This window comes from Haliotis cracherodii, unplaced genomic scaffold (genome assembly GCF_022045235.1).
Source record: "Haliotis cracherodii isolate W230 unplaced genomic scaffold, xgHalCrac1.p SCAF_30, whole genome shotgun sequence".
In the NCBI taxonomy this organism is placed as follows: domain Eukaryota; kingdom Metazoa; phylum Mollusca; class Gastropoda; order Lepetellida; family Haliotidae; genus Haliotis; species Haliotis cracherodii.
The window spans coordinates 995529-1018625 of NW_027266287.1; the positions used below are offsets into that span (position 1 = coordinate 995529).

General features: G+C 40.0%; 1 protein-coding gene across 1 annotated transcript; it reads right to left on the reverse strand.

The window, feature by feature from the left end:
- Positions 1 to 12234: 12234 nt before the first annotated feature.
- LOC139476939 (trace amine-associated receptor 4-like) lies at positions 12235 to 13176 on the reverse strand. Its single transcript, XM_071259499.1, has one exon. It carries the CDS (start codon positions 13174 to 13176, stop codon positions 12235 to 12237), a length of 942 nt encoding a protein of 313 aa, XP_071115600.1.
- Positions 13177 to 23097: the final 9921 nt, after the last annotated feature.

Sequence of the window (23097 nt, forward strand, 5' to 3'; positions counted from 1 at the left end):
TTTTCGTCTAGTCCGAAGCTTACTTTGTATGTGTTGTGAGCTTGTCACAAGTTACAGCGCAACTGTTCACTGTGCCACACACGACAGCATGTTGGTGATGTCAGAAGTAGAACCACGATTATGTGTTATTCATGTATTATTGATCGGCGCTGTCCTTTCTCTGTGACTTGTTGGGATGAAATGCAAAACGCCCTTTCACGTCACACAACATTCTCAACCCAGAAGGTGAGGCACATTGGTGATGTCCGGTATTGGAAATATCATATTCAGTATTTATAAAAGTCTATTGTTAAATTGAATGTCTAGTGTATGGCGAGATATTTCGTGGAGCGAGTTGGCGGTTATTCCATTCATTTAATATCAAGGGTGTCATCCCGTTCATCCATATAACTAGGTTTCTTTGAGTACATCATAACAATCTCTATTTCTCTGGACTAGTACCCCTGGTCTTCTGGATCTCCAAACCCTTCACCGTTGTAGTTAGATGTACCCTGGACTAGTACCCATGGTCTTCTGGATCTCCAAACTCTTCCCCGTTGTAGTTAGATGTACCCTGGACTTGTACCCCTGGTCTTCTGGATCTCCAAACCCTTCCCCGTTGTAGTTAGATGTACCCTGGACTGGAACCCCTGGTCTTCTGGATCTCCAAACCCTTCCCCGTTGTAGTTAGATGTACCCTGGACTTGTACCCATGGTCTTCTGGATCTCCAAACCCTTCCCCGCTGTAGTTAGATATACCCTGGACTAGAACCCATGGTCTTCTGGATCTCCAAACCCTTCCCCGTTGTAGTTAGATGTACCCTGGACTAGTACCCCTGGTCTTCTGGATCTCCAAACCCTTCCCCGCTGTAGTTAGATGTACCCTGGACTAGTACCCCTGGTCTTCTGGATCTCCAAACCCTTCCCCGTTGTAGTTAGATGTACCCTGGACTTATACCCATGGTCTTCTGGATCTCCAAACTCTTCCCCGTTGTAGTTAGATGTACCCTGGACTAGTACCCCTGGTCTTCTGGATCTCCAAACCCTTCCCCGTTGTAGTTAGATATGCCCTGGACTAGTACCCCTGGGCCCCGTTCCTCAAAGCGATCATAGAGCTAAGGTAATCGTAAGTCCCTTACTTTAACATAGGCTTACGATCATTGTAGCGCTAAGATGGCTTTGAGGAACGGGGCCCTGGTCTTCTGGATCTACAAACCCTTCCCCGTTGTAGTTAGATATTATCTGGACTAGTACCTCTAGTCTTCTGGATCTCCAAACCCTTGCCCGTTGTAGTTAGATATAGTTAGATAGTACCTATTCTAGTTAGAATTGAGTCACGACTAAATAGACCAGGCGGTGATACTCTGTGACCTGGCCGATGGCATGTCATTGTTTCCCAATTGCGGGGATCAAAGCTTATCATATCATTTGCTGGATTGTCTTGTCCAGATCTAGATTCTGTTGTTCAACGCCGTCATTTAGCTCGACATGTTATGCCCTGTATCGGGTGGTAAGGTAGCCTTGCGGTTCATGGACGGCCTCGAACACACACACACACACACACACACACACACACACACACACACACACACACACACACACACACACACACACACACACACACACACACACACACACACACAATAACACACACACACACAATAACACACACACACACAATAACACACACAATAACACACACAATAACACACAGCCGCCCAAGAGCTGGAATATTGCCAAATGCGGCCATATTCAATGTATGCTGTGTCTCAGTCATTTAGACAAAATAAAAACGAACGAATGTTGTGTTTTTCTAAATACAAAGTTTAATACTGTTTAGCGCTCGATTCTATTGCTGAAATGGTTAGAATTGGCAATTGAACTATTCACGATTATGCAAATAGGAATGGAATGCGCGCAATGGATAATCTTTCTGTATCACAAGGAGAAAATAATATAGATTAAAGGAGCAGATTGCCCTTGCTTTCTACGTTATTGCTCATGCTTCTTAACCGTCGCACAGAAGCTGGGAGGTATTAATCTCAGATATCAATCTGAGGATTTTAACTTATTGGTATGTGATAAACAATATGATCGATATTTTAGGTACGCGCTGAACTACAATCACTTTCAACATAAATATTGCCAGAGATAGAAACTATCAACCTAGACGGATGACGCCTGGGTATTCTCGTTTGATGCAGACAACACATTAGTTGTTTAGTCTGTAAGATTAGAGTCCGACTGGGTGTATTTTAAAATATTTCAATGCTTCAGAAAATACTGAAAATGTTGAGCTTGCCTCAAGTTTACAAACATGTAATTGATCAGTGAATGATGACCAGATAAAATAGTACAAAGATAAAACACACACACACACACACTCTCACACACACACACACACACACACACACACACACACACACACACAGAGAGAGAGAGACACACACAGAGACACACACACACAACACACGCACACACACGCGCGCGCACACACACACACACACATTTCTATTAGCTAACCATGCACTTTAGATGTACCTACTAGCCATAACATACATACATACATCAGTGACTTTATCATTGATTCAGTGGCTTCTATTAACATCGCTATGGCAACCGATGTGTGATCAGCAGGTACACATGTCATCTAGACTCTAAACTCCCCGTGTCAAGTGTATTGATTTTGCTATGCAAAAGAATTATTAAAAATGACAAATGTCACACTTTTTATTTGAAAGCTGTAAATGAAGCCTATCTTGGATATCATACCACTTCACCTGGGGCACAGGCATCACATGCAAGATGACACACACTTCCTTACCCTTTAAGGATTCGGGATATATTTTAAGCTATATCGGAAGGAAAAAACGACAAAAGCTGAACCGTATTAATGCTTACCTCATATCGTTGTACATTTTTATTATTAATGATCTAATGCTATCTTCAAACGACCTTTTGTGGATATTATTTTGTCACTTTGAATCTTTATGAATAGATCAAAATATGAAACAGATGATGCGGTTTCATTGTCCTCCTTTATTGGTAAATCAGTAGAATGGAATTGGCTATTTCACCATTATTGAATGAGTGAGTGAGTTAACGGTTAACGCCGCTTTTAACATTATTCCAGTTATACCACGGCGTGTCAGCTTAATGTGGGAGGAAAGCCCGAAGTGATGCAGGTCTCAGACGTTTACCACTTCGGTGAAACCCACGAGCACGGGTATGGTGCTGACAAACCTAGAAACATAATCGGGGCGAACCGAGATTCGAACCCGCAATCACAGGTTTCTGGCGTGCCCAAGGGACGCAACTCTGCACAGCGAATCGCGGCGCCTTAGACGAGTGGGTCACCCGCGCCCCTCACCATTATGGAACGAAATAAGATCATCGATATACCTGAATATTAAGTTAACTGTATGGCCAAATTGTCCTGTTTTGAGTCGGCAAATCCCAAGCAAGCATTGGAGCACAATTGGTGCCCATGGGAATGCCTCCTTCTTTCCCAAATATCCTATGTCACAATGACGTATTTCACATATTGGTTTCTCAATAAACATCAGATGACAAATGCTTCCATCCTTGATAAAATTGTCCTGAACCTTATAAGAAAAAGAGCTAACTGTATCTTTGGTCACCAAGTTCAATTTCAAATGTCCTGTGAACGTTTACGTGTTGGATAATGATGTGCAAAGTTGAAAAACCAAACGTTTTGACATAATTAAGCTTGGTTCTTTTCTGAGATTGCAAAAGTCCATGAGTTTTACATAGCATACACACAAGAACCTACATTGTTGTTTCACTGGGAGAGGATTCATTTTCCGGGAAGGGGAAGGGGTATTTTGGTTTGAGATGAGCATTTTTAGGAGCTCAATTGAGTTTGCAAGATGTTCTGATAATTATGTAATTGTCTCAGCAAGTAAGCAGCTGTGATAATAGCATTACAAAAAGTTTCTTAATCTTGCAAGAAGCTAAGAATTCCAAAGGATAAACTGGTGAAACTCCTGCGCCTAATGACACTAAATAACACAACTCTGCGTTGTCCCAGGCCAGATTACCCTTAGATTGTCGGTGGGAACTGTGGTAGTCAAAGACTTGAACCTTTAATAGTACGAATAATAGTAGTTTGGCGACATGGCCAAGGTAAAGAAGGTAACCTTTGTGGAATGTCAAAACCAGCATCTCTAGTATTTATAGTTTCTACTGCAACACATCTGTTCTCACTCTTCAGGGAAAGGGAACAATTATCCCAAACTATCATTGCATTTTAAGTCGAAAATCCTAACAATTATCACTTGTATTGATCCCAAGGACCCATGCTCTCAGGAAGGGCCACACGTGAGGGTCGGTTCATGAGGATCGGTGTCATTAGGGTCTGGAGTCATGAGTGTCGGCGTCATGAGGGTCGGTGTCATGAGGGTCGTGTCATGAGGGTCGTGTCATGAGGGTCGGTTTCATAAGGGTCGTGTCATGAGGGTCGGTGTCATGAAGGTCGTGTCATGAGGGTCGGTGTCATGAGGGTCGTGTCATGAGGGTCGGTTTCATAAGGGTCGTGTCATGAAGGTCGGTGTCATGAGGGTCGTGTCATGAGGGTCGGTTTCATAAGGGTCGTGTCATGAGGGTCGGTGTCATGAAGGTCGTGTCATGAGGGTCGGTGTCATGATGGTCGTGTCATGAGGGTCGGTTTCATAAGTGTCGTGTCATGAGGGTCGGTGTCATGAAGGTCGTGTCATGAGGGTCGGTTTCATAAGGGTCGTGTCATGAAGGTCGGTGTCATGAGGATCGTGTCATGAAGGTCGGTGTCATGAAGGTCGTTGTCATGAGGGTCGGTGTAATGAGGGTCGGTGTCATGAGGGTAGTGTCATGAGGATCCTGTCATGAAGGTCGGTGTCATGAAGGTCGGTGTCATGAGGGTCGTGTCATGAAGGTCGGTGTCATGAGGGTCGGTGTCATGAAGGTCGGTGTCATGAAGGTCGGTGTCATGAGGGTCGTGTCATGAAGGTCGGTGTCATGAAGGTCGTGTCATGAAGGTCGGTGTCATGAAGGTCGGTGTCATGAAGGTCGGTTTCATGATGGTCGTGTCATGAGGCATCACTTCGGGATTTCCTCCAACATTAAGCTGACTAACGCCGTGATATGGAATAATGTTAAAAGGGGCGTTAAACCCAACTCAATCACTCGCTCGCTCACTTACAAAGTGTCCGCGAAAAGATGAGCTTTTGTTGTGAAATTAAAAAAATATAATTTTTCTGAATAACTTCAGGTTCACATCACGTCGTCATTGTGCTGTCTAGTGGGTATTTCTCACGTGACACAATATTAATAGTTTGTTTACAGAAAATATTCGCGTCATATAGCTCAGTAAGAGTCTCTCTCTCTCTCTCTCTCTCTCTCTCTCTCTCTCTCTCTCTCTCTCTCTCTCTCTCTCTCTCTCTCTCTCTCTCTCTCTCTCTCTCTCTCTCAAATGTATACAATTCCAATCAGTAGAGAAGATGTGGATTATGCCATACACAGAGCCAAAATTTGGAAAGCAACGAGAATTGACAGTGTTGTCCTGTGATGAAGTATGTGCAAAACTACTATACAGAGTTATCTCCCACAGCTTCGCGACGGGAAGCGTTCCTAGTATCTGTAATAAAGGCAGGATTAAACCCTCCCCTCAGGAAGCTCAGGGCAGTGATGTGTGTGGCCCACTGAGCTACAGGCCCCTCAAAATACTCTCGATCCCATACACGATTGATGCTTTTGAGCAACAGAACGCATTCAGAACAGGAATTTCTTGTCTCGACTCAGCATCGTTAATAATAGAACAATATGAAAAAATCAACATTCTCGTGTTTCATTTATTTTGAAAAAGCGTTTGACTCTCTCAATTTATGACAGTGTAGTGCAAGCTGTATCATACTGCTCCGGCCTGTGTGGAATATGTAAATAAGGAAGTATATGCTATCCAGAACCGAGCATGTATATTCCTTGGAGTGTCATATACGTGTAGGCTGGCTGTGCGGGGTGACATAGGGTGGCTTGATCCTCGGTTGAAACCGTACATGGAAACTGTCGGTCTGAGGCGTAGACTCTAGCGCATGCCTGAAGATTGACTTGTATATAAAATGCACAAGTTGTCGCGTTTGCATCGTGTTTTACTGATTTTGGATTAATTGACATTTCAACAACCACCTGCAGATCATATTCGAGAGTTTTGAACAATATTTTATCACAATTTATCGGCATTGATAAACGTAAGGTTGTATAGTATTCAGTTAATGCCTAAACTCAGAACTTATAAACTGTTTAAGTCAGAATTATTCACTGAACCTTACGCTCAACTACCGGGGTAGAATAGGTCTTCAGCAACCCATGCTTGCCGTAAAAGGCGATTATGCTTGTCGTAAAAGGCGACTAACGGGATCGGGTGATCAGGCTCGCTGACTTGGTTGATGCACGTCATCTATCCGAATTGCGTGGATTGATGCTCATGATATTAATCACTGGATTGTCTGGTCCAGACTCGATTATTTACAGACCGCTGTCATATAGCTAGAATATTGCTGAGTGGGGCGTTAAACAACAAACCAACAACAACCAACCACGCCATAAGAGATCCGTCCTTGCTCCCCTGAGATGTGACGCCCTCAAGTTGGGTATTGAAAGGGCTGATACAAAAATCCACTAGTCCCAGCAAACCAAGGTTTTTGTATTGTATGTTCCGAGGGTGTTGAAGATAAAACCCATTTCCTACATCAATTCTAAGTAATGTATAAATACTCATATACCTTATGGCATCTTCCAAATCTTTTCATGTTTTTCATCAAGGTGCTCACGTGATTTGATGCATTTGCGACGTAAGGCCCGTTTTATCACAATATAGATCTTGATTATCGATTAGATCGTCTTGACTGGGCGCCGCCATTTTGTTTGAAGCAAATGCAAGTGATAGACAGGTGGAATCTGATTGGTCAGTAGGAGAGGCTTGTAAAGGACATAACTCGGAATAGCCATGCGATCGAACCCAGGAATTCAAGCCTAGTTCGGCAAGGTAGAAACTTGAATTTTATAGTCAGTTAACTCTCTTGCCTCGGGAAGATCGTTTTCGAAATACTATTCTGTACCTTTTTGTAGTGTTTTCAATTTCAAGTGTGATTTGCTACTATTCATTTGAATGTTTTAAAAGTTGTTGAAATATGGTTCCTAGTCAAGCGTATTTAAACTTATCCTCACACGCAGCGCTTCATAAATAGGTATTACAGTCAAACTTCACTTATCCGAACATTTGCGATTTGGCATATATAGTCCGGGTAAACTGAATTTCCGGATGTCTGAATCCCCGACCACGTCATACCAAAAGACGTTAAAAGATGGTACTTGTCGTTACCCTGACTGGCGCTCGGCATTAAGGGGCTAAAACAAGGACTGGTCGGCTCGGAGTCAGTATACTGTGTCTGAGTGGGGTATTCATGTTAAACTGCGGCATGGCATCTCAGTGTGCTAGCACTATAAATCGGCAAGCAGCCACAGACACACACACACGCGCGAGTACATGCGCTATATAAGTGCTATAATCTTGGACGCGACGTTAAACCCCATTTCACCTCACCTCACCTCCATGGGTATTGCACTGGACCTGTTATTCTTTCAGTGGTACACGACTGCAGTAAGTCATTTTACACATCAATGATCAAAACTACATTAATAACCCAATCAATGACCCAATAATTACCCAAAGGTGAGAAAACGCCAAATGAGAACCACTGATTGCTACACATGCCATACGCAATTGTCTGAACACACACGTTATAGGCAGGTGATACATTAATCACACATGAATCAATACACTGAAGACCAGAGGATGGAGACAACCACAGGTGATAAGAATATGCTGTGGGATATTGACAACATAATTAACACAATTAATCAATTAACACAATTACCCCCGAAGACTGAAAACATAACATGCAACAGATACATATATAATATAATAAATATAATATAATACAATGTATAATGTTTGTCAATGAAACACGTTTCGGCAGTTTTTAGAGGTTGAGTATTCTCTGGTGTCGACGTTTTATAGTTTATTCAAGCAACGGAATAATGATTCACCTCAAACATTCTACCATCAACACAAACAGTCTCGTTCAGAGTTTATCATGCTCAATCTTTTCAGATTTATCAACTGAGACTTTCAAATCAAGGTTTCAAGTTTGTTATAATAAACTAAGATATATCTGGACGGTTTATTCCCAGTGTGGCCCTGCCCAGTGTTTTATTGGTTACGGTGAATAGGCCCACTGTGAACACTCATCGTAAATTGGGATATTAAACTAAAAAACTAAAACAAAAGAAAGTTTTCATATTATACATTTATTTACCGTTTGCATTGAAAAAGTTCTGTGTGTTTATTCAGCGGTCCGGAAAATTTAAAATCCCAATCGGACATTTGCATTTAGGCCACGCCCCCTTCTAATAGCGTATTTTAGTACGACTTTTCACACACATTACAAGTAGTTACTTTCAGTGTTCCCTCGTTATTGCGCGCTTCAATATTTACTAATATTTTTAATAAACTCAAGTTTTCCAATGACACGATGTTTTCCCCCCAAAAAATCATGGTTTATCTGGACTAATGTTTGCAATATATTTTATTAATTATATTCAAAATTTCGTTCAATGATTATCATTATGTTTACAATAATTTCGACGAAATCGTTTGCGAAGTGATCTGTGGATCGCACGACTCACGACTCTCGTTCTTTGTTTGTGAACAATAACCTCCGAACTTATTCGTCTCTGCTCGTCTTATTCCGCGACAGAATTTTCGGCTCCAGACTGCGGGTGTAGGCTCATCACGTGCCCCGACATTTCTCTCGTTTGTAAATATTTGCACATATTCTGAAATAAGAACAGACGGGCCTAATGTGAGCCTTTCGGTGCGCTTTACGAAAGACGTTTATATACTCTGGCTGTACATACTGTTTTTCATATTCATATAGACTTCGACTGTGAGATGCATGACAGTATATGTTTATACATCAAAGTGACCGTATCTCTGACGATCTCCGTAGGGCTTTGATGACATGACGTGGATGATAAATACACAAACTGAAATAGTTTTTCACGTTTAGGATATTTTCTCATCGAAAATTATATTTATCTATATGTGTAGACTCGTCCAAAATAAAACATATGAAACACATGAATGGTCTTTGTAAGATGTAACGATGCGACAGATGTACTAGGCTGTCCACAAGGGACAAACGTGATTGGCTTCATCCGACCGAGGCATATTAACACTATAATCTTGGATTTGATAAACACTAGATTCTTATCCAATCAAGCTGGCAATAAGTATTTCTCAACTCACCCGAAAGGGAAGAACACGAGCTGGTGCAAATTTCAAGTCACCGTCTTGTCATGGAGAGTTTTTGTGTCACTCTGAATCTTTATGCATTGGTCTAAATATGAGAAATTTGAGGTGGTCACACAAGTCTCCTTTATTTCTTGTTCAAATGGGTAAACTAGTGAAAAAATGGGTAAATTAGTGGAACAATGGGTAAATTAGTGGAACAATGGGTAAATTAGTGGAAGGGAATCGGCTATTTGACTTTATTGAAACAGATCATCAACATACCTGAAGCTTAAGCTTAAGGTTTTGACCAAAATTGCCTTGTTTTTAGTTCGCTAATCGGAGCAGAAATTTGGATTTATATGCATAAAAGATACAGATCAGCAAGAAGGGGAGCACAACTGGTGCCTATGGGGATGCGAACTTCTTGCCTAAACATCTTAAACACTTACTGATTTAGTGGAGTCTTATCCTGGTCTGGCCAAACGTTTCAAAGCAATATCAAGAACTATACACTCGATAATGTGTGTTGTTTACCAACATAAATTGCTTGTGTCGTTTGATATTTTTAGTGACACAAAGTCTTGTTCTTACTTTGTGCAGTCCTTAAGGTTCCCTCAGGAAATCACGCCGTGATATTGCTGGTGTGTTGCTAAAATTTAACTCACTCACTCCATCAAGAATGCAACACATCTTCAAATCACACAAACATTTCAACGACAGTAACATTTTCCAGGATTATTAATTCTCCTTACACAATCGCAAAAGATCATCGGGAATCGAACCCGGGTCTTCAGCGTGACGAGCGAACGCTTTAACCACTGGGCTACCCGACCGCCCCTCAAATGGAGACATGAGTAAGCACCTTACATAATGTGTTTTAACATTTTCGTCAGGACATCCTAAATTGTTCTCCTTGTCTATACCTCCAATTTCAGATTAACATGGATCCACCTTTGGTCAAAAGTTTCCCCCGAAATGCGTGCGTCAAGGGGTACACATCCGTGTTCAGCGCGTTGCACATGGGTGTCATGGCGGACGGGTTCCACACTACTGACCAACCCGGAGCATGCGTTGCCCATGTGTGTGTGTTCATGGAATGAACTTCTAGATAATGATACTTCATCAACAATATCTCCACAGACTAAAGTTTTATTCATGAACACGCTAAAAACTGTTGACAACAATACGAAATCCGCCACATCGCTCATTGAAGCTTGACATATACTGTCTAACAACAGAGTAACGAGGAATCAAAATCACAAACAAAATCACAAAGTGTAATAATGACAACAATATTTCGGCCAGACCACAATTATCAAACAGATAACCACAAAAGAAAATGTAGAATTCTAAACTCAATTAATCCCTTAACACTGGAGAGACTAGCATTGGCGTCAGGGCCTGAGATTGTGAGTGCACTGTCGTTGTTGACTTGATAGAGTGGATAGTCCTTCACAATATCAATCACTGGATTGTCTGACCCACGGGCCGGCGTCATATACTTGGAATATTCCTGAGTTGGGGATTAAACAGTTTACTTTTTTCTTTTACAGTCATTTGTGGGTTTTTTTACACTCTTATTATTACTTGTAACCATTTTCTTCTTTTACTTTTGAGAAAGACAGAACCATTATTCACAGATATTCATTATGCCTTAGTATCAACCTGTATTTATGGCTGTTCATGAGTGTCTGTTGTGTGCAGCTTCAAGAGACGTAAAGTGTGTCCTTCACCACTGACCACGACGCTTTCTTGATTCCATTTCCCACAATGTCTCCACACAGACCTTCTATTCTTTTCAGGATAAAATGTAAGAACTGTTCTGTGATAACTTGGTCATTTCTAGCGTTTTACTGCTCTTGCACAGGTAACCTGTTGTAGAGTTCTTTATCGGCTTCGCTTTTCCAATAATGTCAACTCACTTCATGTCCAGGCTATCAGCGATACACGAAGTGTCTGAATTGAAGAGATCGCACTGTTGCCAACCTTCTGATGTATAAAGAGGGACACGTCTAGGTCCAAATTGTCAGTGGGTTGGGTTTGCACAGAATATCTGAATGCTAAGTTCTCACTGTCGACATTATCACACAATACTATTTTGTCGGTCCTTATAGTGTCCTCTGATCGTGCTTCTCGTACAAACATCCACATCATTGACATTGACGATGGAGATATATGCAAAATCGACAAAGAGCTCTCAAAAGAGATTTTGTTAAATATTTTTCTGGTTGCAACAATGACTTGATACCAGCATCATGCTTGAGAAAATGGGAGGAGAAATTGGTTGGTGCCAGTGTTGCTGAAATATATCTAATAGCCTTTGTTTAAAAACAAAGTGCGGCGTTAAACAACAAACAAACCAAACCAAGTTGTTTTCACTGTCTTGTTGGCATCATGCATTAGGCAGAACAGTGCCATTCAATATATGGCCAACTATATATCCAGAGCGATAGAAATGTATTTACATCTTTTACCATATATCTCATCAACAACACGTTGATCAAAATGATTTTTGTGCTCTATTTTGCCCGTAAAGCACACGCCAGTCCTAGAGTAGGAAATAGTCGCCTAGTCATGAAATGTCAGAGAAAACTGGCATGAAATATACTTTCACGATACAAGAGCCAGTTGTTGTTTCAACTACCGTGGGCTTCTGGTGGAAAGTTTGTTCGGATCATGACATTTTACCAGACAATCAATACCATTCATGAATTGTAGTCTACGGTCACCTGGAAAATCGAGTTATCACTGTTTCATTAACTGAATCATCCATGATTATTAGTCATTTTGGTCGATTTCGATATTTCCAACGATAAAAAAAAGGTTAGCCTGATAACAATATTTCAACTTTCCAGAGAAATAGTAATCGCATAAAGAGTGGTTAAGCGTATTGTGTTACAGCGAAATTAGTGCACTACAATGATCTCCTGTTGCCTTTTCCTTCTGAAGTATGACCTGTAGAACACGTAGACGAGAGCCTCCCTGAATGGCTGGTAGGTGGCAGTGTAGATGAACACATTCCACAGGCTGTTGGATAAGATCGAAGTCATAAGGATCCGAACCAGGATGGGGGGTACATTGTCTTTTCCGGATATGTAATTTGTAATAATACCCAATGTAAAGGGAACGTACGAAATGCAGAAGACACTTGTAGACACCATACATGTCATTGTAAACTTGACCTGACCCACTGGTCTCGTGTGAACGCCGTTAGGGTGAACTTGCATCTTCAGGCTTCGCGTTTTGATGAAGATCATCATAAAACAGATGACGATCAAAGCCAGTGATACCATAGGAAATCCAACGGATGCCAAAACAGCACCTGCGGTATTAAAGTCTACAACACAAAGTGCAGCATCCTCGCGGAAGTAGAAATCCCCATCAGGTACAGTTATCAGGACCAGACGGATTAGACTGAGGAACATCGAGATGATCACTGCTATGATGACGCGCTTGGTCGTAACAATATGGATGTATCTCAATGGCCAGCACACGGCAATGCAACGTTCCATGACGGTCAAGGCAACGTTGAAAACCGTTTGACCTATTATAAGCGTCAATAAACAAGAAGCAAGTCCGACTATGGTATCAGAGTAGGCAAATCGGTTTAGAAAAGCAGAGGGGACGACGAAAACCAAGATATACAGACCCATGAAGAAATCAAAGACGGCCATCCAAGTGATGGTCCACAACGTTGGCATATGCAGCTCCTTTGTCTTGGCGAAGACGAACACGACGACTCCGTTGGCGGACATGACCAGCAAGGATACAATGAGATAAATAACACTGAGGGAGAATATACCCTCATTTGTATCTGTTCCAGTATCAGTACTGGCTGTTGAGTTCATTATTCTTTCGGGAGCCTTGTTTCTATCTCCACAATACGAGTCAGTCTGACACAGAGACTTTTGTCTGATGAAAGTGCATGCGCATGAATACTGTCTCCATATATTGTCATGGTTCTAATTAGATCATGTAAGGTGCAATAGCAAACCTTATTCAATATGACACAACGTAAATTAACAGTAGGGATATTGGATGTGATCATGAAAATGTGAATGTGTCACCTGTCACTATTTGTTTAACACATACTCATACACTAAGCCCCATCATCCTAACACCTTACCTTCACATGGGACATATTGATATCGATGGTATCAGATGATCGAGTCTCCCATTCGTCCTTTTCATTTACAGATACTGACTGTGGACGTCTTGTGCATTGCCAGTAACGTGAAATCCATATTCAAGTGAAAAGAATGTTAAACGTAAAAAATAATCTTCTTTTACCAAAGCGTGTGGCTGTGTTAGTTATAAATGCTAGAACGAAATGTTATATTTCTATCTCACACAATTTTGATAAAGGGCTTTTTATGATATGGATGTATAGGTTAGATTACAAAAATCAATTTGATACTTATTTGCGGAACGTTTCAGTGTTCAGATCAGTTGTGTCTTACCAAGCAGATCCCATACATGCTGTGTTTGTTGTTTAACGCCGCTCTCAGCAGTATTCCAGCTATGTGATGGCGGTCTGTAAATAATTGAGTCTGGATTGTCGTATTGATATCATGATCATCGATCTATGCAATTGGGATATAATGACATGCATCGACCAAGTCAGCGTGCCTGACCACCCGTTACGGTGAGCATAGGTTGTTGAAGACCTATTCTACCCCGGATCTTCACGGGTACCTATATATGAAAAGTTTAGTGAAATACTAATCGTTAAGCTTACATTGAATCAAAGGATTTTTATTGCTTCAAACAGATCCAGGTAAGGGGAGTCGCACAAAATATATATAAATTATGTCTTTGAAAGACACATAAGAAATTATGTTTTAATAATATTTTACAAAACATTTCATTCCTATTGTTCAATGAATGAGGTTAATGATGCTCTTGAAGGTCGTACATGTGACTTTTTTATTTATTAGTTTTTTCTAATATTATGAACATATCGAAAATCGTATTCCTTGTTCAAAGTGAACCATTTCATTCCTGCTTTTCAAGGAATGAGGTTACGGGTTAATAGCGTTTTCAAAGATCGCATATGTGAGGTTAAGGTGAAGACATTTATCTAGTCTATTTGTATACTTCAGGACAAATGTAACATTGTACATGTATAACGTCTGTTTACATTATGTACATACATTCATCATAATCAATATTATGGTCACTCCTTTCGGCGGCGTGTAAATCTCAAAGATGACCGACAACATAATTCCTTGAACAATGCAAACAACACACAAAAAGTGGCTGATAATACAGACATTTTTTGTCAAAGTATAATCCATATGTAATTAATTATTTGTTCTTGCTCAGTCCAATTTATTTACCTATGAAGTCATTTGCAAGCCTAAGCGTTGTGGAGTATTTTAAGAGAGCTTAAACGATTTGCGTTATCAGACCAAAAGTGTAATAATCATCATGACGGTAAAATAAGTAAAAAATTCAAATTGTATGTAAGTACCATCGGAAATGATAGAACGCTGCTTTTCTGACTTCATGTAATAAATACGAGTCATATGACTATAAAATCAAAATAACGCGAATTGACCTAATCTGGCCTGTCCTAACTGACATTGTGATTACCCTTCAAATGTACTTTTATAGGTAAAATTATGATAAACTTAGAAAATATTCGTGTGCTGTCATGCATGTATGAAATGGCCTAATTACCTAACACCTGTCCCGAGGTGATGACCTCACACCGTCCGTGCATTCTCCCAGGTGCAAATGTCACCGAGTTGGGTGTGGTCTCAACATATTGCTTTTGTTGTATTTAATTGACATGCGTAGATAGGGTAGCAATTTAGGATATGTACTGCATTATATTTGCTTGGAAACTTGATGGACTAGTTAAGAGCTATGAAACGGGATGAGTATTGGAAGCTTGCTGTTTTGGAATCCAGAGGTATTAGTTGTTCTACAGATGGTTTCTTGAGGTAGCATTTATCTCTGCTGATGACGTATATGAAACTGTACTTTTGAATGTTGTGTTATGTCTAGGGACCCGTTACACTTAGTCAAGATTGGCACAACAGGGTTGAGCTCACAATGTCTGACTGGCGTACGTAAGACAACGTAACCGTGTTGTGCCGCCAGCACATATGTCTTGTACTTAACTGGTTTCTTATTCAGCCGAATTTCTCCATCAGTTGAACTTTCGTTTCATATGGTCTGAAGTCGACAATGTCATATATTCCTGTATGGTCGCCTTCAGACTACTCATGGTTTGGGCGACAGTATCTGATTCCCGGATGTTATATTAACTGGCGTTATCCATGACAATAACACTGGCGTTGTTTAAAATGGGCGTCCGGTATCATTCAACGTAATTTTTTTCATTTCTCTGTGATTTTAATCGTAGTATTTTTGTTGTTTTAACTGTTTGGTTAATAAATAAATTCTGACCACCGCCAGTAGCCAGAGGGATGGTGTAAATCCTGCTGGGGTACCATGTAGGTAGCAGAAGTACCGTAAGTCCCCATGGTCCCCAGTATGGTGGCCGAATTTTGGTGATCTAAATTTTTATAATGTTTTGTGACATATAGTGGTATCTTTTTATGACTACATGCTAGTTTTAACGATTTATCTGGGATATTCTAGTTATTTTACTGTCCATTGATGACAAGTTTTTATTAATTGATAATATATATTAACTTCTCGTTACGAAATGGCTTAAATTGCCGATATGGCGTTAAATTTAACTCACTCACTCACTCACTGTTTCAAAAAGGGCAATAGCTGAAGTTCCAACCAGTCTATGAACACATCACCTCCTATAATTTTCTTATGAAAATCACCAGTTTTCTTTTTCGCCTCGAAAACTATTACACATCCATCAATAAGCCCCATATCATGGGTTGCAGAGTGCAAAACAATTACCTTTACCTGATGGTACCATGGGTGCTTTTTGTCTATCTGCCGATAGCCACATGTAGTCAGTGGAACGATCCATCAAGGTAAATTATGTGGACGCCCTGACTGTGATAGTTAGGAATGGTTCGGAGATAATGTGACCCCATAGACAGGATGGAATATTTCCCCTGAAAAGTGCTCGGTCATCGCCACGCGCAGTGTATCGAAATCTTTTGGAGAGCAATACATGTAGTTAGTGCAGTCTGGGAAACATTAATTGTATCTTTAATTCCTCCCAAATTCTACTACAAGTCAGGGTTACCTTCTGCTGATGAAGCTTGTGCGCTATACGCCTCATCACCCTGTATCACAGCTATCCAAATACCCTTTTAATTCCCAGTTTTGTTTTTGAGACCACCCCTATACCTGTTTTGTTTTCTTATCATACCGTAAACTTGATGGTATGAATTTAAAACCCCATAGCTTGGGCAGTTCGGTAATTCACCCTATCTAAATTAATCAATGGTTTCCTCCTATCTCTCTATAGTGTAAAGAACGTGTATACATTTCCTAGTACAGACTCCATATCGTGTACCATGGTTATGGCTATGCAAGTGTAATGTAACATGCATCATCGGAGCAATGTTAACAAAAAGCGCAGCGTCATTTTGTCATTTTAGAAGATGCACATCTAGAATTTTCTCAAAATGATTTTTGTGTGTGGATTAGATGTTTTATGAAGACTACATTATTATCATTATAACGGAGTCACATGCGCATATTTCTATAGCCCGTTTCAGACTGTCCTCATTGCACTTAGAATAAATGTGAACTTCCTGTTTATGTTCGAATTTGTTTCCTGTAAACTTGTCGATAGGACTCGTTGTGACTGAAATACTTCAAACCACAGGTAGGGCGATCGGTAGTTACTCAATATTTCAATAACAACAGTCTGTGAAAAAATATATCCTTTTTTAACAGGCAAAAAGCAGTTTTCCAGCATTACCGACAGTACTTTAATTACATCTTTTTCTATTGAGATGGGCATCAGAATCCTATAAACACACTTGTGTACGTCATGGTTCCCAGACATTTTATGTCCGCTTCATAAACACATATGCTCCTCACGCCATTTCCCCAGGCAAGGGAGTATACTCTTTCCACCTTTTCCGATCAAGGCTGGAATTATTGAGTTAAATTGTGGCTGGACTAAAGAGTCTATGCATAGTCAAATTAAAAATCGGGTACCGAAATCGGCATTCGGCGACATGGCGACTGCCCTCATATTTCGGTCGATTGCGGAGTTTGCAGAGCATGTTTCCCGCCAACTGGGCGTCGACAGATGTTTTCCATATCTGTTCATGTTTTAATCAAGGTGCTTAGATGACTTGATGCACTTCGCGAGGTAGGGCTCACATTATTACAATGAAGGTTTTGACTATCAACCAAATCGTCTTGACTGGGTGCCGCCATTTGAATCAAACCTAAATGATTTGAGAGGTGGAATTTATTGGTAAATTGAAGGGACGTAAAAGATCCATGAGAGAGAGCGAGAGAGAGAGGGAGAGAGAGAGAGAGAGCGAGATGGAGAGAGAGAGAGAGAGAGGGAGAGAGAGGGAGAGAGAGAGAGAGCGAGAGGGATAGAGAGCGAGAGAGAGATGGAGAGAGAGAGGGAGAGGAAGAGTGTGTGTTATACCTTAAAACATTCATTCCACAGCTCTGCACAATAAGCTTCCTCTCAGTTTAACCTCCACTAAATGTCACACTGCATGCTTTTGACTTACAGCACTCTTTGCTAGACCGATCTGGCCACACCTGAAACTTTATTGTTTAGATTGAATACATTTAAATATCAATTACTGCTTTACTTCTCAAGGAAGGACATATCTCCTATTGTCATTTATTGGCGTGCTCTCAGTAACCTTCCTAGTCACGTGACGATATACATGGACAGGAGGAATTTAATTCACACGAAAGGTTGGTTGATGATGTATTGTATCATAGTGTTTGTTTGTTTTTAACGCCGCACTCAGCAATATTCAAGCGACATGACCAGATAATCCAGTGATTGATATCATGAGCATCGATCCACACAACTGGGATACGGTGACATGCATAAACCAAGTCAGTGAGCCTGACCACCCGATCCCGTTTGTCGCCTATTCCGACAAGCATGGTCGCCTCTTATGACAAGCATGATTGCTAAAGATCTATTCTGAACCGGATCTTCACGGGTCTTGATATGAGTGTATGATGTATGTGGGTAAGTGCAGGTGTATGAGCGTTGTATGTTTGATATGATTCATTGATGTATCTGGGTAAGTGCAGATGTATGAGCGTTGTATGTTTGATATGGGTGATAGATGTATCTGGGTAAGTGCAGGTGTATGAGCGTTGTATGTTTGATATGGGTGATAGATGTATCTGGGTAAGTGCGGGTGTATGAGCGTTGTATGTTTGATATGGGTGATTGATGTATGTGGGTAAGTGCAGGTGTATGAGCGTTGTATGTTTGATGTGAGTGATTGATGTATCTGGGTAAGTGCAGGTGTATGAGCGTTGTATAATTGATATGAGTGATTGATGTATCTGGGTAAGTGCACGTGTATGAGCGTTGTATGTTTGATGTGAGTGTATGATGTATCTTGGTAAGTGCAGGTGTATGAGCGTTGTATGTTGGATATGAGTGATTGATGTATCTTGGTAAGTGCAGGTGTATGAGCGTTGTATGTTTGATATGGATGATTGATGTATCTTGGTAAGTGCAGGTGTATGAGCGTTGTATGTTGGATATGAGTGATTGATGTATCTGGGTAAGTGCAGGTGTATGAGCGTTGTATGTTGGATATGAGTGATTGATGTATCTTGGTAAGTGCAGGTGTATGAGCGTTGTATGTTGGATATGAGTGATTGATGTATCTTGGTAAGTGCAGGTGTATGAGCGTTGTATGTTGGATATGAGTGATTGATGTATCTGGGTAAGTGCAGGTGTATGAGCGTTGTATGTTTGATATAGGTGATTGATGTATCTTGGTAAGTGCAGGTGTATGAGCGTTGTATGTTTGATATGGGTGATTGATGTATCTTGGTAAGTGCAGGTGTATGAGCGTTGTATGTTTGATATGAGTCACCTTTCAATGTCTGGCCAATTGATCATTAACGACTAAAACGTGTAACCTCCACAGGTTCATTAACAACTTCGGAAATCACACCCTTCACGTTTATCGTGTCGGCTGTGATGATGCCTTGTACTTGACGTAAATGTAATTATTTATCACGCGCTGTCGTTGTGACTGACTTACAGAGGTAGTTCTTAAAAAGACCTTTCTCATCTAATGGTGACATTATTTGAATACACGTTGTGTGAGTTCATTGGAGTATGAACATCCATAGAGTAAGGGCCAAACGTCAATTCTTAAGATTTATCACAATAAATTAGAAGGCACGCGATAAATCGCAAAGGACAACGAAGAACGAAGCGTGGTTTATTTCACGATAGAACATTGTTCACGTCATTTCTGGAGATTCAAACGTACGCTGGCAACTTCATAATGTCGTTAATTGGACGAAGCTATTTTGGAGCATATAGTGACTTGTTCTCCTTGGACGTAGCTGGGCAACGCAGATAAGCGCAATGGCCGAACAATAGCACGCAAAAGTGGACGAGAAAACGAAAACGTACAGATAATAAACCCCCTGTTCAATAAATGGACTTGTCCGACATGGCCGAGTCAGGATTGTATCCAGGGTGTCATCATTATGTAAATGCGGGTACACATGTTTTCAGCTTGTAAATGTTAATAACACCCTTAAAGAGGCTGAACATAATGTCATATAAGAAATAAACGACTTGTGGTCATTGTTCATCGTACAATACAACCCAGGGCAAACAAACCTAATCGGGGCTGCACCCTCCGTGATTTATTCTCCCTGCCGTGTTTGATATACTCCGCCTCGTCGTTCATTTCTTAAATAATAGTATAACTATATTTGTATCCATGTATCTTGATCTTTTGTCCAGATACGTACCACGTAAATATACTAAATGGATGTAATATCAGTGTTAATCATAGGCGAAAGTGATATGTGCATTTTATACATTCAAAGAGTAACAGTGTGTATATATTTATTAGATTCTATTTTATATTTGCTTACGTTGAAGTTTTATTGTTTCAGATTGCGGTACGTTCTATCGTACATGCACATACTCAATATACGTCATCAGCCTCATACCCCGCCTCGTTGTGGACATTTGGGACGCTACCCCAGTCAAATTAATTCTACCTTGTGTATTCACGACACGCTCCGAACCAATATAACATTTCTTTCTATAACCTTAAATTCTATTTCACATCGTAGTCTAAACGAAAATATAAACTATCTATTCAGTCTATTTAAATACATTGGTGAAGATTTGGTATTCTACCACGACATTGATAAATGCTTTATTCTGAATGGTTTAAAAGAGGTTTCCTTTATTTAGCGTTTTCGCTAAAAAAAAAAACGTTGTTGCCGCCATGGTAGAATGGAGATAAACCTACTGTGTTTTGAAATTTGATGTAGTCCCGCTGTAGAGTATAGAAGAAGTCTTTTATTTGTGCTAAGGCCACTGGCCCATATACAATACATGCACTTAAAATTGTGTGGTACATGAAAAAAGGTAATGTCAGGTACAGATTTAACGATTTACAGGCTTTTCATAATAACGTCTTCTGTCAAAGCTGTAATACAGGTATTTACATAGTTTTCCAAGTTATTGTTTACATGAGGATGACAGCAGCGTTTTAAATTTATGCATATTTTGATTATGACAAAAGAGTTGTTGGTAAATACAATTGTCTAATATCGTTGTAATGTTCACATTCTAAAGTAAAATGATATTCATTCTCTATACTTGTTTCACATATGGGGCAGTGTCGTAAACGAAAATAAATATCAGCCCATCTACCTTCGTTTACCTAAAGTTTTAGTAGCCCGGCTCTAAGCCTTATCATAACATTTCGATACTTTATTTCAATAATAACGGAAAGCTATTTTTCTGGTTAAACTCTTTATACAGGATGTACCTGGAACTAGCCTTGATAGTACTATTCCATGATTGGTAGAACATATTTATCAAAACGTTTTTAAAGCTATTAATGAATGATGGTTTGTCGCCAACAGCTTGACTGAGCCAAACTACTCCAAATCCATGAGAAAATAATATGGAACGAATAGAAGAAGCACAGTTATGATGGCCACACTTGTCGTTATATACAAGCATATTATAAGATTTTCTTGGTATCCTTTCTTCGTCCATTTCAATAACGTTTAGCCAATACTTTACAGAACGACACATGGCATTTACGTAGAGGGGAATGTCCGAGTAACTCTCCATTCCTGAAAAAATAATGGAGCAGAGGCCCCGTAGGGGCCGAGGCCCATTATTTTTAAGGAATGGAGAGTTACGAGGATATTCCCCTACTTAAAACTGATCCCTACTTTTAAACTTTGACAAAATATTTTGTAGTTGAAAATATTTGAAAAATAAACCAGAACTCTTTGTTGTCCATATTTATACTTGTGAGTCGACCTTGCGTGATGCACGAGGAATGCGTTCTCTGTCGCTTTTGCACGTGCGCCAAGCTCCGTGGCGAGTTGACATTTACAATGCATGGTACACGGCTCTTCATAATTGTGTTGGGTCCTAAACTAGTATTTATCGATCGCTTGCACATTGTTAATACATGCTGATGGGTATAATTGGAAATATAGAGCCCCGAACAAGCGATATTTATGTTACCTTATTTGTTTTTTCTCGTCAAAGGTTTATCTAACTATCTATAAATATGAACATTGTTGTGGGTAACGTGCTCTAACACAAACTATATACATATTATTTTGAGCTTTTAAGCATTATGCAAAATTGTGAAAATATTTAATAGTTAATTTCACATCATGCCCTCATGTGCCGCAGTAGCTGAGGTTGACAATTACACGTTTTCAAATGTAACGATACGGGTTCGAACCCCGCTTGCGACACATGTTTTCGGGAAAAAATGAAAATATTCACTTGTAAATAAATGTAAAAAAATAGTTCCGTCTGTTCCAAGTGGAAATTAATTCAAATGTTGCTTCAAGATAATGTACAGTTGACAAGCAAGTCTCCATTCCTGAAAAATAATGGAGCGTTCAAACAATGGAATGACGTCACAGATGTGTTTTAAATATAGTGGGTATCGACCGCATTCCCCATACACAATAGCATGTGGTGTTTGCAAACCAACGTTAAGAAACTTCTTACAAGCCATAATATGCACTTGTTCTATTTTTTCAAATTTGTCTACACCCCATATTTCCGCACCATATAAAAGAATAGGTTGAATCTGAGTATCGAATATTTTAAAGAAAACTGAAGTGTCAACAACACCAATCTTACATAGATTGCGAAATATTTCCATTAAAGCTCGTTTACCCCTTGATGCTAGATCTGAAACACACTGGTTCATCTTTGATGCATATGAGAATACAAACCCAAGATATCTATAGGAGTTGTCGGTTGAAACACGTTTGCCTTTATAGAACCATTTCTCATAAACAGATAACCGCCCTTCTCGTCGTCTAAATACAACAACACTCGTTTTATCTAAATTTACCATTAATCCGTGTGAATCTGCTAACTTTTCAAGAATATTAAGTTGGTTCTGTAAACCAGTTATTGTGTCAGAGACAAGAATACCACCATCGGCAATCAATAATAATGATATTTCAAACAAGTGTATGAAAGTGTAAGTGTATTGGATTATTTGATTATTTTTGTTACCTTTCTTATGTAGTGGAAGGATGATAAATTACGTCCATTTCTCGGGAAATAATCCAGGACAAATTTCGTAGGAAAGGAGTTGATACCTCTGAAGCGTTCGGTT

Bases quoted from the DNA above. Each gene is read 5' to 3' on its own strand.
- LOC139476939 (XM_071259499.1), bottom strand. From the start codon at position 13,176: ATGAACTCAACAGCCAGTACTGATACTGGAACAGATACAAATGAGGGT.